This window comes from Gadus macrocephalus, chromosome 14 (assembly GCF_031168955.1).
Source record: "Gadus macrocephalus chromosome 14, ASM3116895v1".
NCBI lineage: Eukaryota > Metazoa > Chordata > Actinopteri > Gadiformes > Gadidae > Gadus > Gadus macrocephalus.
In genome coordinates this window covers 5,896,980-5,911,627 of record NC_082395.1, presented here as the reverse complement: position 1 = coordinate 5,911,627, position 14,648 = coordinate 5,896,980, and the positions used below count along the sequence as shown (strand labels likewise).

The following is a 14,648-nucleotide window of genomic DNA, read 5'->3' as shown; positions in this document are numbered from 1 at the left end:
TGATTATAAAGAGAGGGTGACGGCAGAAAAAGTATGGAACTGTAATCCCTTCTTATTAAACCATGGAAGTCCTGGCCTCCTCTGACTGCTGCTCTAAAGAAAAAGTATAATCTCTGTCATTTTCATCCGTTTACAAGATCAACTCTTCTACCTCTTAAACCGTTTAACAGGGACAGCGTGACAGTAGCGATGAGTAGAGAGGAGAGAAGGGTTGAGTGGGAGTGGGGGCAGCGGTAGGCTACAATGAGGTGAAGCTGTAAAAGAGGGCTGGCGTGGGCTAATACAATTGTAAGAAAGTAGAGAGAGCTACTATTCAAGCTTTGATCTTGAGGGAATATTTTTCGGTGGTTAGCTCCCCGATTCCTCTATATAAGTAAGCCTAACAGAGTGTAAAGTTAAAGTCGATAAAATGCCATTTTGTGTTTGCTCAAGACTTGCGTGTATGGGCATACGAGTGTGTAGCTTATCTGTAATGTAGCCTTTAGCAGACATGGGGGACTCGAGTCACATGACTTGACTCGAGTCGCAAATTTGAGGACTTGAGGCCCAATCTCAATACTTCCCCTTACCCCTTATCTTCCCCCTTACCCTTGAAGTTGCGCGTTCATGTGAGAGCTAGTGGTGTCTCAATACCCAATTTGATCAAGATTAAGGGATAAGATTGAGTGCTATGTACCCCTTATTTTTAAGATGATTTGAGAGCTCACTTGCTCCTCCAAGGGCTATCCCAGAGCACATAGCGAAACCGGGATTTTTTAAAAAAACATGGCTGCTTGAAGCGAGGAATATTTTACAGCTATCTACACAACTTTTTATATGTTTATAATGACTCGGTTTGATCTGAAATGTGCTACACGAACGATGCATAGTATTGTAGGTCTTAACTGAAGCTTTCAAACGGTAGTTTTAGGATACAATTAGCGCGTATACCACCACTCCATTGGCTTATATGGTAGCTTGCCAGCTAGATGCTACAGGGCCTGCAGCGGATTCGAATTGTATCCGAATCCGTTCGGTTCGTTTACCCCAGTTCGGAGCATTCTGGAGATCCGCGGATTTCGGTTTCATGAAGGCATTGCCTTATGTAGCGTACTTTGCCTACTGTAGCCTACGTCCGATACAAAAGGGTGTTTAGGACCCAGCGGAATGCATTCTCTCCAGTGCTGCCCGAGCCAATGAGACTTTTCCCGCCCCTCCCTTCAGCCTGTCAGCGTTCAAAACAAACTGGGCTTTAAACTTCGTTGCGCTCGTCGCCAGAGTTCTAAGCCTCGTCGGCCGTTATCCCTTACATGTTACACTCAGTGCACCATGTTTTCAAATGCATTTAGGGGAACATTTATTGCACAAAAAAGCCTTGCAAGTTGTCTGATTGCAGTCAATTAACACATTGCAAATAGCCTGTGGGTCTCATTCATTTTTGTGTTTCTCCCCCAATCCCTCCGTCAAAGAAAAGTCCGCCTTTTTACTATCACGGACATGATCCTAATCCGAACCGTATCCGAAACCGAGGCCCAAAACGGTTATCTGAACCGAACCGTGGACACACTGATCCGTTTCACCACACACCCTCAACTCTTCAACGATGGCGGCAGCATCTAGATATATATATATATATCGCTCTTCTTCTCTGGCTTTTATTGGCGTTTCGGCGCTCTGGTGACGGGGAAGCCAGCTGGCGACGATGAATGATGACGTACCCGAAACCGAGTGGCGTCTCATTTCATAGGGGAAAGATCTCAGCCCTTGGCCCTTACACTTGCAAGTGCTAGGGTTAAGACAAAGACAAAGACAAAGCAAAAGGGGCAAGGGGAAGAATCGAGATTCGGCCTTGAGACTTGCTTGACTAACACTGATAAAAGACTCGACTTGACTTTGACTTGGTCTTCATGACTTGAGACTTGACTTAGACTTGAGACAGATGACTCGAAATGACTTTTCTAAAGTTAGATTATAGGTTGGATATGTGATTTGCGATACGCCAGGAGATTTTGAAAAGACGCAACTCAAATGGTCCTACCCCCACTCCTTCAACGCTGACTCTGACTCCACCCATTTCAAGTACATGGACGCGCAATCACACAAGAGCGCGAACACAGATGCGCGAGAGTGGGCCAGGGCAGGCTAGCTAGGTTGGAGTTTAGGGTTGTATTCTAGCGCTAGGTCCAAATGTGGATTAGCAAGTAAACTAGCTCCAGTAGCTACCGCAGGATAACAACAAACAGAAGCTTGCTTTGGCACGAGCTTTGAGCACGTGCACGAAGAGGTCACGCGCGGGGGGCTGGGGGGGGGGGGGGGAGTGCAGTACGACCGTTTGATTGACGTACTTAATGTCCAATGCCACTCGGTGTTTCTGAAAATCATTGGCTGGAGTTTTTCGAGCCCTGCCCGTTCCACAGATGATTAATTTAATTTTCATGTCAGTAGGCTACTTCTAACTCAGTGGTTTTAAGTGTCTTTTTGTTCAAGGTGGAGGTACGAGTTATAGCATTCCCTGCATCAAGTGCACCTCTTGAACGTGTGTTCAGCCATGGTGGGGTGATAATGTGACCGCATCATTCAGAACTCAGTGACAAAGTACTGTCAAATTATTTTTTTTGCAAATGCAATGCATTGTAAGTCGATGTTGCGAGGCAGCAAGATTGCTACCAGCTTTCAGGCTTGTGTATTACTATTTCCCCTTCCTACAGTATGTGTATGTGAAATTACTTTTGAAATATTCTTTTTTTTCATGTCTGATGCCATGTGTTGCAAATAATATTCTACAACATGTAGGGAGATTGAGTGATTGACTTGAACTGTTGTCGTATACAGCTACCTAGAGGTTATATTTGATTCTGTTCATAGGTTGGAGGTAATGATCATAAAAAAACATTTTCAAACTATGCACATAATGGTTTTGGAATGTTTTGAATAGTTTGAGTTATTGTTATTGTTAAGACATTGTTATTGTTAATGTTGAAATAAAACTCAACTTATGAACCACTCTCTTTACCGATTTTTAAATGTGGAAACTGGGTTAGATCATCAGATTTTTGTATGACTTGACTTGTGACTTGCTTGACCTGAGCAATGACTTGACTTGTGACTTGCTTGATTCTCACCACAGTGACTTGGGACTTGCTTGAGACTTGAAGGTTATGACTTGAGACTTGCTTGTGACTTGCACATGAATGACTTACCCCCACCTCTGGCCTTTAGCCTAACAAACTCCTAGCAGGGGAACATGGTCCCGAGAGGTTAAGGGTCTGAGGGTGTGGGTGAGTTTGATGGCAATATTTGTGTGGAGGTATCTGTTAAAGTTATGTTCATACAGTATACGTGTGTGTTTGTTTGTTTAGGAGATGTATTTCCATCTTAGTATTTGTGTCTATCTGCTTGTGTGTGTGTGTGTGTGTGTGTGTGTGTGTGTGTGTGTGTGTGAGTGTGAGTTTATGTGTGTCGGCACGGCTGAAAGTGCCGTAATTAAACATTCAACGCTTCCTTCCCTGATAATTCCTTTTTCAAACAACAGTCCTGCCAATTTATTTGCTTCAATCTCTTTGATGATCCTCACCATGTCGTCTCTTTTACACACAGACTTTACTCCAACTCTGACTTTACAGATTCCAAGAGTTTCCTGTTCTACAGAGTAGACTGTTTCTAACCCCCCAGGTCCAAGTCAGCATCGGGCAGATCCATACACCGACAAATTCTCTTTCCTTATTTAGTCTATCCAGCATTGTTATTGTATAAACTCCCATATTTCAGCAGAACTAACAACGAGTTGTATAATAGAGTTCATTGTGAATATATATCACAAAATGGCCGCACTTGGGCTTCATTAATGAGATATAGGCCTACAGCCAGATCAAAGAGAATACACTTGTGTCTGTGCCTTACAAGAGTGTGTAAGTGTGCGTGAACATAAAGGAAGTATGTTGCTTTAATCTCACTGGATTTTCTTTCCTTCGTTCGCACACAATTGTTATGTCATTAAATGCTTTTTTTTATTCCCCAGTTAACTGACTCTGATGAAAAATGCAATGGATTTCTTACAATCTGTGTCTGCTTTAAGATGTTACGCAATCAAGTTCACATTTAGTATTTTTATTCTCTGACATTCAAACTGTTCTTCTATGAAACAACATTATTTAAGATTGAATAACTTGGATTCCTTTCGAATTGGTTTATTATATAGATACTTCCTAAGATGTTGTCTGTTATCTAGTTTGTGTGTGTGTGTGTGTGTGTGTGTGTGTGTGTGTGTGTGTGTGTGTGTGTGTGTGTGTGTGTGTGTGTGTGTGTGTGTGTGTGTAAAGGCCATTCTCTTTAAAGGATTTTCTAATTTCAGTGAAGAACATTTTACGTTGGATATATCACATTTAGGCACTGAACATTTCAGAGGTAAGAAATTCTTTGAACATTTACGGAATGGTGAATGATAACAAGACAGGGAATATATACCAGACATATTATTTATTTGTAAAGTATTCAAATACTTAATAAAAACGTTTACTTTTGTGAACAAATCTGAGCTATTTCTTGGAGGAACCTAATTTGTTCATTCCAAAGCAAGCCTTTTATCTCACTGCAGTTATATTCTCTCTCTTCTGTTATCTCCAGGCCTAAGCTATTTGTATTCAAAAACCTATTTACAAAAGCTAGCAAGTTCAGTAGAATGCAATTGGATGTACATTTTGATTTACTCCTTCAACGATGATTGTTAAACAATCACAATTGGCTTTTATTATTCAATTGTAATAAAGTCAAACTGTCAAATCCAATCGGGAACCACAACCCCCACGGTTACCTCCAGGAACCCACTGATGTTCAACAGCTTGGTTTATAACCCACATTTTTAAATACTGTAGCGACACTGCGTAGCAACCTTGGATTCTTTTAGAGTGTCATGTGGTTGTTATTGTATTGTCAATTGTTATGCCAGTTGTTCCTCAGTGCATTTATTTAAATGTTTGACCTGTCAATCTGTGTGAGGGGTGAATCAAAGAGGTAAAAGGGGTTTGCAGGGAGATAAACGAGGGAGAAATTGTCAGCGTTGTGTATGTTGGCGGTTTGTTTTGGAGTTCACTCTTTTTGTCTGTTTATCACTATTTCTCTGCAAAGTCTTTATTTGCCCCAACAGTAACCTGGGTTTACACCAAATAAAACAATGTGTTGTATAGCTCATAATCCTGACTGGGCATTCCTCTGTCCCATGGCAAGATAGTTATTTTGGTGTCAGCAGTGAAACATTTTCATCCCTTCTCGGTGAGTTAGCTATCTGTCGGGTATAGTTACAAAGCTTTGTTGTTGTGTTTTGAACGCACCAATAATGTAAAAAGATAGAGAGGCCATTTTCCCTGCATGGTACACTGCGTGCACTGCCCAACCCCGCAACTCCGAGAGGCCAACACAAATGGCGCCCTGCTCACATCGAGTCCAATGTCCATCAAGACGCCAAGATACAGTGGAAGGGCTCTCTGGAAAGCTTTTCACGCACAACTGGAAATTTGGGCCAATGCTGGTGGCGGCTGTTCAGTGGAGATGAAAGCGCTGCAACTCGATGTGTTCATCGGATGAGGCGCTGTCATGTTTGCTGCTCCTAAGCACAGAGGACAGATGTGAATAGGTTGCCCTAGTAGGGGCTCTGAAGAGGCGTATCTTTCAGTGTGTTGAGACAGTTCTACTGCGCTCAGAACTGTGGTAAAGGCCGGTGACAGCCGGGGGAAATATGCGGTCCCTAGCAAACGAGATCGAGAGCCTGTCTTTGTGGGCATATGCACGCATGCCAGCATCCATGCAGAGCGAGCTTGCCCAGGATCAACAGAATCATTCTCCAGGCCCTTTCTCCTACAGTGGTACACACACAGATCCGTCTAGCCTACACGCATACTTTGCAGAAGGCCCTTGAGTTGGCCGTAGAGAGGGAGCTGGTTCCATGGGCAGCTATCTTGCTTCTCGACCTTCGCTCCCCTTCTTGTCTGGGTCCAAGGGTCTGCATGCAGCCTGGCCACCTGGTCAGAGAGTGCCTAACAGCTGTGAGGACCCAGGGAAATGGCTCAGGGTCCATGTAGTTGGGTCATCATCTTGAGCTCAACAACACAGCAAGAAGGGGCAGGGCTCCACCCACCCAAGCGTTCTGGAGCCTGTTGACCTGGTTGGGTGGACCTGTGTGGGGGATTTTTGGCATATTCCTGTCACTGTTTAGGGGGTGGCCTGTTCAGCCTGGGTCGATACAAGGTCCAGAGATCCTGGTACGACCAGACATTTAACCAAGCTGAACAGAATTGTTCTGCTTGTGAACACGGCCACAGGGGAGAGGGCAACCATGAAAGGAAAGGGGGTATCTGCTTGGGGTGTAAGATTGTCCTCCATCCATTGTGGGTAGTGGCTGTGCAGGACCCCTGTATCCTGGGGTTGGACTTCATGCGGTGGATGGGCCACCAAATGGACCTGGAGAGGGGGGCTAAGATTGCCCCCCCCCCCTCTGGGGGCTGGATATATCTGCTATATCCAGTCCCCACCGACAATAGTTCAGGTGGAGCAATCACTTCCACCCACCCTGTCTTCCTGATCACCGTTTATCGACCCAGTCCTCCCACTGGACCTTCCTCAACCCTTCCTTCTCCCCCCCATTCCCTCATGTCCATCTTAATGCCCCTGCCTACTCACATGCCCACCCATGGGACCGCCATTCACGAGCACACTCCCTGTCAAATGTCCATCTAAGCTTCCCCAGGAGATGCAAGTCTGCCTTTCAGGCCCTCCAGGGAGTTATCACCTCAGTGCCTTCTCCTCCTGACCCTACCCTGGCCTTCATCCGAGACACTTACACTAGTAACTTTGGCATCGGCACTGTTTTGGTGTGGGAAGGGCTGGCGGTAGAGCGGGTGGTAGCATGTTACAGCAGGACATTTAACAAGATTCAACGCAACTACTGTGTCACCCGACTTGGCTCAGCTGATGGCTGTCAGTGTTGTCAGCTATTTCAAATGCTACCTCGGCGGCCTGCCCTTCACTGTAAGTACTGAGCACTCTACGATCCAGTCACTCATGTTTTTTGCAAGGAGCCAGAATGGCAGGTCGCAAAGTGGAACTTTTGTGTGGCCGTTGGCGTACACACTGCCTGGTGGGCCAGGAGCAGAGACAATAGTGAACGCTTTAGTGGGGGGGTGATGATTAGCACTTCTGGGGGACTGGAGTCTATCCACAGGACCAGGGTAGGCCTTGTGGATCCTGTGTTTTTGCAACTTGGGAAGCATTCTGGACATGCAGAAGGACCGCACTATTCCTCTGAATAAAGACAGCTTGGAGGAGCGATTTCATCGCTGTAAAGAGCGACAGCTGGCCATTGTCTCGGCTAAGCACCAGAGGAACTGGAACACTCATCTGCCTAGCTGTGCAAGACTCAACCTCCTGCACATCCGCTCTGCTGATGTTGGGTTGTTTCCAGTATTAGTTAATGTCGTTGTGTATTCTGATTTCTGGTTGGATCTATTTGTGGTTGTGTTTTCTGATTTGTGGGGGATCGTCTATTTGTCATGTTGATTTCTTTAATACAGCTGTGTCCTATGACTTGTGTTTTCTGAAATTTTCGTTGTGTTTTAGGATTTGTTGAATTTTCTTATTTGTTGTAATTTGGCCGCTGTATGGGGCTCCCACTAAAGCAAAGAGAATACACAGCAATGACCATCATTAAAAATTAAAATGCTCGTACCCTGATAATCCATCTTTCAAACAAGAGTCCTGCCAATTTATGTCTTTGATGATCCTCAGGCCTTTCATGTCGTCTCTTTCACACAAACTTCCCTCAGCCCTACGCCCAGAGTGACCGGTTCTACACCGTTTCAAACCCCAGGGGACCCGAGTCAGCACGATGCAGATCCAAGTACACCCATGACTTATTTAATTCCTTTTGTTATTAATTCCATCCAGATATTGTATCCCATGTTTTAGCAGAACCACTAACATAGCGGGTTGTATAATTGAGAGGTCCTTCTGAATCTATTGATAAATGGCCGCACTTGAGCTTCATTAATGAGTTATAGGGCTACAGCCAGATCAAAGAGAATGCACTCATGTCTGTGAGAGCTTACAAGAGAGTGAGTGTGTCTGTGTGTGTGTGTTTGTGTGTGTGTGTGTGTGTTAGGTGTGAAACTGTGCATGAAGGATAGTGTGATGCTATAGCCTCACTGGATTTACTTTCCTTTGTAATCAAACAGTTTTACACAAACAGCTTTTTTTGTTCCCACATAATTGGCTCTACAGAAAAATGCTATAGAATATTCACAAACTCTGTTTGCTTTAAGATGGAATTAAGTTCTTATTTAGTATTTTTTCTTTTTACAAATAAACTCTTCAATATTAACAGTCCTCAACATACAAAGTTCTTGAACACAACTAAAGATTTAACTATAGGCTATAGTTAAATCTTTGGTTGTGTTGTGTCATTATCGGATAACCACTTTGAAACTGGTTCATTATGTTGATACTTCATACGAAACTGGATGTTCACTGTAGTTTTTGTGTACGTGCGTGTTTGTGTGTGTATGTGTGCAGGTGTGTGTGTGTGCGTTTGTTAAGGCCATTCTCTTTAAAGTGTTTTATACTAGAACAGAATTGAATAGCAATTTGAGCGTGGGATATCACATTTAATCACTGAACATTTAATAGATAAGATATTCAATGAACATTTAAGAAATGGTGAACGGTTTCCAGAAAGGGAATATTTACCATCCCCTTATTATTTCTTAGTAAAGTATTTAAATCAACTCCAGTTGTCTTGTCCGGAATGTCGTCGGCCTATGACCTCTGTAAATCAATGACTACCTTAAATATTGTTCGAGTCTCGTAGCCTTCTGTATCAGTCTGCAAAACAGAAGTTTTGTATTCCATTAAGTTGAGGGGAATACCTTATGGGACCTTATCTTTTTTTACTCAGCACTGCTTCTTCTAAATCAAACGGGCTGTTATTGTAATCTCATTGAACAGTCAAATCCGATTTAAAACTACAACCCACACGTTTTCCTCCAGATAGCCCACCAACTGAAATCCGAAAGCTTAATCATCACAAGTCACATTTCAGGCAAACATTCACCGTGTTTTGCTTTCCAGTGGCGATGTATGACCCTCTGCCTCCCGTGGTGTTGAGCCACGGACCGCACGGCGCTATCGCATCCCCGGAGGTTTTAATCACATCTGAAACTGAGCAATAATAAAGCCTATCCTGTTTCGCCTTGCCCTTTCACACATTTCTGCACGGCGCCACCCTGCTTAAACAAGACAAAAGAGTTTGCTTTGCCTGCGGATGGTCGACCGACCTACTCCGCTCCACGGCGCATGCGCGCAGTATATCCGAGAGGAAAGAGGAGAGGGGAGACCATTGGATCATTCATCCCACAACACGCTGTAGAGGCGGCGTGAGGCTTAAATGTAAGTTAGAGAGTGTGTCTGCGGAGCCGTGTTTTGTTGCAAATACGCAGGATGATGTTTGAAATTAAAAGCGAGTCCGTTAAACCGATAGGCTGCGCGCAGGCTGCCGAGATCGGCGGAGTGATGGGATCTGAGATCTCACGTCAGTCTAGCAGCGGCTGCAACTAGGAAAAGCCGATGCAATGCAGGCCCTTTGTCTTAGACAAAAAGAATGAATGAAATGGAAGACGTGGAATGAAACCAGACACCTGTGTGGTTGTGATTGTAATGCGTACTAGATCAGTGTGTGTTCTACCCCGCGTCAGTACGTTGAACCCATCATCATCATCATCATCATCATCATCATCATCATCATCATCATCATCACCATCATTGCCCTCCTCGTTTCTCTGTCTGTATCAGCTGGATGCCTGCCCTAGTATTGAAGAGAGGACAGCAGTTCCTGATGAATGGTGATATGTTCTGCAGATGGTGAATGTGTGCTTGCACGGGTGAAATGTAGCAGTTGGGGGGGCTGGTGGTGTAGTATGTGTGCTCATTAGGCCTACTACTACTACGATATTTAGAGTTGAACCCAAAACACTCAATTTAATCGGGGTCTCCATCCAACCACCCTTCCCACCTAGCATGCATGAGTTTGTGAAACAACAACAACCTCACTCCCATTAACCCCATTGAAGTATCCGTTCTTTGTTTGTTGTGCTGTTGTTGTGGGCCTGTGTTGGTGTGTAAACAAGTCTAATTCCACTCTGTGAATGCCTCTGCTGTGTGAATGTACCACCGATTCCTGCAAACTCTTTGGTTCCAGTGAGTGGACATGACAGCCCTGCGTCAGAGGAAGGGCAGCAGGGCCAGGGATCCCCCGCTAGCAGCGGACATCCAAAAACCGCTGAAGACCAACTGTTGTCCAGACCATCGCGCAGATAGCAGACTGCATGGTGAGTGAGCCATCTTTCTCCGCTAAGCAGTGGCCATGACCTTAAGCCCTGCTTAGTGTGTGTGTTGCTATTCAGGGGAACTGCAAAGGAAAGGATAGATGATTCTGTCTGTTATGAATGTTGACCCGACTTGGCTACTTTATTATGTTGTATTGCTCCAGTAGATTTATTACACCAGATCAGTACTTTATTTGCAACAAATTGAATTTTATAGGCTCATACTTCTATTGATTTTTTTCTTGATAGTATACACACACAAAATTGAACTATGCACAAAATTCTGAAAACTTGTAGCTCATGTATCAACTATAAGACTCCAGACTGCTAAACTCTAACTGTTTTCACATTTTTGCTAAACCCTAAGCACAAATCTCATCATTTAGCACACTTGTTACACCTGGATCACACTGGCCTTCACAACGCAACAACTAATTAACAAGAAGTCTAACTCACTTCTCACCTGTTCAAACTCAACTGGAAAAACACTTCAATCATGTGTCAGAGCATTTAGGACTCGTTGAGCTCTACTGTGTTGTAGATATGGTCCTTTGGCCTGATCAGGATTGGAGGTGGGATACATACGGATTTACATGTAGATCTGTTTCGCCTCATTTTTATTCTTATTTTTATTTTTCGTTGGCCTACGAAAAGCTTTTAATGCAGTCAGTTCAGCTGAACATTTTACTGTATTACAGTAAAAAAAAAAAATATTTGCTTTGTTACCTTTTTGTACTTGTACATGCACTGATTTCATCATTACATCCCCCGAAAGACAGTCTAAACATTTTCTTACTGTAGTGTTTTTCATTTTACTTATCAGTGCAATTACTGTACTGTAATTTACCAAAATAGGTAACATTGGTGTATTGGCAGAACAATGTTGCAGCATCAACTATAGGTGTACAGTATGACTCTGGGAAGCTGGGATTGTGAGTTTAGCCCATCGGAGCTCATTGGATAGACAAATATGCATTGTATCCTATTCTGATACAATTGTGTCAATGCAATATTTATATGATATATTCATAATATTCTATTACAATATGGCAACAGTCTTTATACTATATTTATCACCTAATTGCAACTTTAAAAAAGAAAGCTATTTCTAAACAATTGTATACATTGGAATATGTAACATGGCCTCATAAATAGTACTTTGATGGAAGTGTTTTGAATTGATCACACCAGTGTTTAATTGATGCTCTCTAAGAGATATTCATTTGATAGCTGTGTTTATTGTTTGGTGGGAAAAAAACAGTTTTGAGAAGAATTTGTGTAGTTTTGACAAAATGATTGTCTCTTCTCAGGTTTGTGTTTAGAGTTTTGAGAAATAGAGCTATAGTTTCAGAAAACATGTTTAAACTATTGAGAAAAACTGTAAGATGAACTCCCTTGTAAGTAAACATTTCTTTTAAAAAACCTTTAGGATAATATTATAATATAAATTATTATTATAATAATAAATAAAACGGTAAGTAAGTAAGTAACAAGTAACAGTAGCTGAACGGCATGTATTTCTCTGGCTTTGGTTTCTAGAAGGAGCTGAAGATGTTGCACAATATGTGAGTGAAGTAGCACACAGTTGCATAAAAGTGTGTGCTACTTTTGATGGAAGCGCTCTTGGGGTGAGCAGAAGTTTATATATCTTGACTCAAAGTACAGTGAAAAAACTCCTACGTACAAATCAAACTTTAAGTCCAGTGCAAATCAGCCTCCTGTGTAATTCAAGGATGTTATTCTTGTTTTTTCCCAAGTAACTTCTCCCCTTTATTACTTTGTCTGTTTTTCTAGCCAGCTATGGGTATTGTGTTGTTTTGACGTTATTTGTTTAAGGCAACATTGAATGTACCCATCGACTAACTTTGAAGCGATTATTAAATTCATGAAGCCTGTTGGAAAGCATTCACCTTTTTGTTCCCAGGGAAACAGAATATTATATTCAGTATATTCATCTGAATTGCTCTCAACCTAAACCCTAGATGGTGCTTGGGTCATAGCAAAATACCTCGGATGCTTGAAAGGGAAGAATAAACAAGAATAAAATATAGTATATGAATTATAACATATGGTAGCTAAATTGTATCTCTTATGATGTATACAATGTAGCTGTTACAACATATACGAATAGCTGTTACGATATATGATAGCTATTACGATATATATGATAGCTGTTATGATATATTTGATAGCTGTTATGATATAGTTGTTATGATTTATAGATGAAAGCTGTTATGATATATATATAATAGCTGTTATGATGTATACAATAGTAGTTATGATATGATCGCTTTTATGATGTATATGATAGCTTTCATGATATACATTATACAATAGATCTGTTACAATATATACGATAGCCTTTCGATATATAGATGGTAGCTGTTATGATACATATGATAGCTGTTATGATGTATGCAATAGTTGTTATGATATATATAACTGTTAAGATGTATTTGAAAGCTTTTATGATATATACAATAAAGCTGTTACAATATATATAATAGCTGTTATGATATATACAATAGTTGTTATGATATATATGATAACTGTTATGATGTATACAATGAAGCTGCTATGATATATATGATAGCTGTTATATATACAGCTGTTTTGATGTACATGATCTAAACCTTGTATCCTTGCAGGTGATTGGTCCTGGGGGGCCATAGTCTGGACTTCTATTGGCTGGTCCGTGTCCGTGGGGCTGGGCCTTCTGTGCTGCATCTACGTGGCCACTCTACACGAGAATGACTTATGGTTCTCAAACATCAAGGTGTGTATATATGTGTGTGTGTGTGTGTGTGTGTATGTGGGTGCTTGGATGTTTGTGTGTGTGTGTTTGTGTGTGAAGTGCAGGAGTTGGTCTGCGTGCAAGTGTGTGTGTAGTATGTGTGTGTGTGTGTGTGTGTATGTGTGGGAAATCTAAATGTTTAATGTGATGCAAACATTTTTAGCTAGTAGGTTGGAACAAAGCCAGGAGTTTGGCAAGCCTTTTCAGTGCTTGTTGAGTTTTTGAACCTGTTTTGAACAGGTAGTGATTATTGATTCCTCAGTCTCACACACCAGACTTCAGATTCATATCTAAAGTCTGATGGAAGCGAAATCTGGGTGAATGGGACGTAACACTTTCATTGGCTTCATACTTGTTTCGACCAATCATGGTGCTGGATGCGGAGAACTGTAAGCGCTAGATTGGCAAGCACAAAATTGTCTGGCGATTGTACATTGTAAGAAAGTGACGTTAAATGTTTGAAATCAACGTACTGGCAATTGTAGTAATACATGTGTACAGTCAGACTGTGCTACCTAAATAGGAAGCAATTAAATCTGAGCTATATACGTGCCCTGATGCATCTGCACATCCTGTCGACATCTTGTCAAAAACCTGTTTGTTTGTGGCCACGTTGTTACACCTTTGATTAATGGGTTAGTAATACAATGAAACACATTCAACAATCATCTGAATACATTTTTACACCTACACATGTCAACTTAGAAAAGTTAGTTCATGACATAAAAATGCCTGCTGGGCCTTCTGCCAAGGGGTAGTGATATACAGCCTCGAAGACTTGGATGTGTGCTTTGTTTTTTCCTTCCGATTTATCAGAGCACAGGAAGACAAAGCGAAAAAGGGAAATAGTGTGTTGGGGTTTCTTATCAAAGAAATTGGCCGCATGCCTGTTGGACTGATTGAGATAACAGATTCAGAGATATCCTGATGGGGAAGGATCTTTCCAATGGCTTCAACATGAAAGGCTTCCATCAATCCTTTGGACATTTTGTACCATTGTTCTGCTCTTGATATGGATATGGAGTCAAAGTTTATCTTACTACAGGGAGTACTACAACCTAGAATATTTGAATACATTTGCTAGAAAGGCCTGAGAAACACATTCGACTTGTGAAATGTCGTACTTATATATTCCTTCATTCGGACCCTCATTTTTACAATAATTACTTTTGACAGGCTTTATTGAAGATGTCGATAACCTCATAATGTACAATTTTCTGTTGTTTTCCATTTCGGGGGGGGTTCATTTCAGTCTGTAATGATACTGCCAGATGGCATGATCCCTCTCGGCGACCTGGTGCCAGTGTGCTAGCGACGGTAAAACAAAGCTCATTCCGAGTGAGTCAACGCATATCACTGCAAGGCAACGCACCTCATTGGGAGCGTGAAAACTCCAGGGAAAGAACATAGCGTCACTCGAGGTAACGGTTGCCATGTCAACTGCCAACATGGCAACACCAGCGCCCCATGTTACATTGGGTAAGATAGCAGCCATGTGTTTCTTTGGG

General features: G+C 42.1%; 1 protein-coding gene across 4 annotated transcripts in view; it reads left to right on the top strand.

Moving 5' to 3' along the window:
* Window positions 1-8,671: 8,671 nt before the first annotated feature.
* dpy19l3 (dpy-19 like C-mannosyltransferase 3) overlaps window positions 8,672-14,648 on the top strand; it is a 37,934-nt gene continuing 31,957 nt past the window's right edge. Inside the window, exons 1-4 of one of the 4 annotated variants that reach the window (XM_060070743.1) lie at window positions 9,296-9,411; window positions 9,717-9,863; window positions 10,220-10,349; window positions 12,995-13,122. In XM_060070743.1, the coding sequence (XP_059926726.1) occupies window positions 10,229-10,349; window positions 12,995-13,122 (249 nt within the window). In that variant the 5' untranslated portion in view covers window positions 9,296-9,411; window positions 9,717-9,863; window positions 10,220-10,228. Of the gene's footprint in view, window positions 9,412-9,716; window positions 9,883-10,219; window positions 10,350-12,994; window positions 13,123-14,648 lie in introns of all 4 variants that reach the window. The other 3 variants (XM_060070742.1, XM_060070744.1, XM_060070741.1) reach the window with 3 other exon arrangements.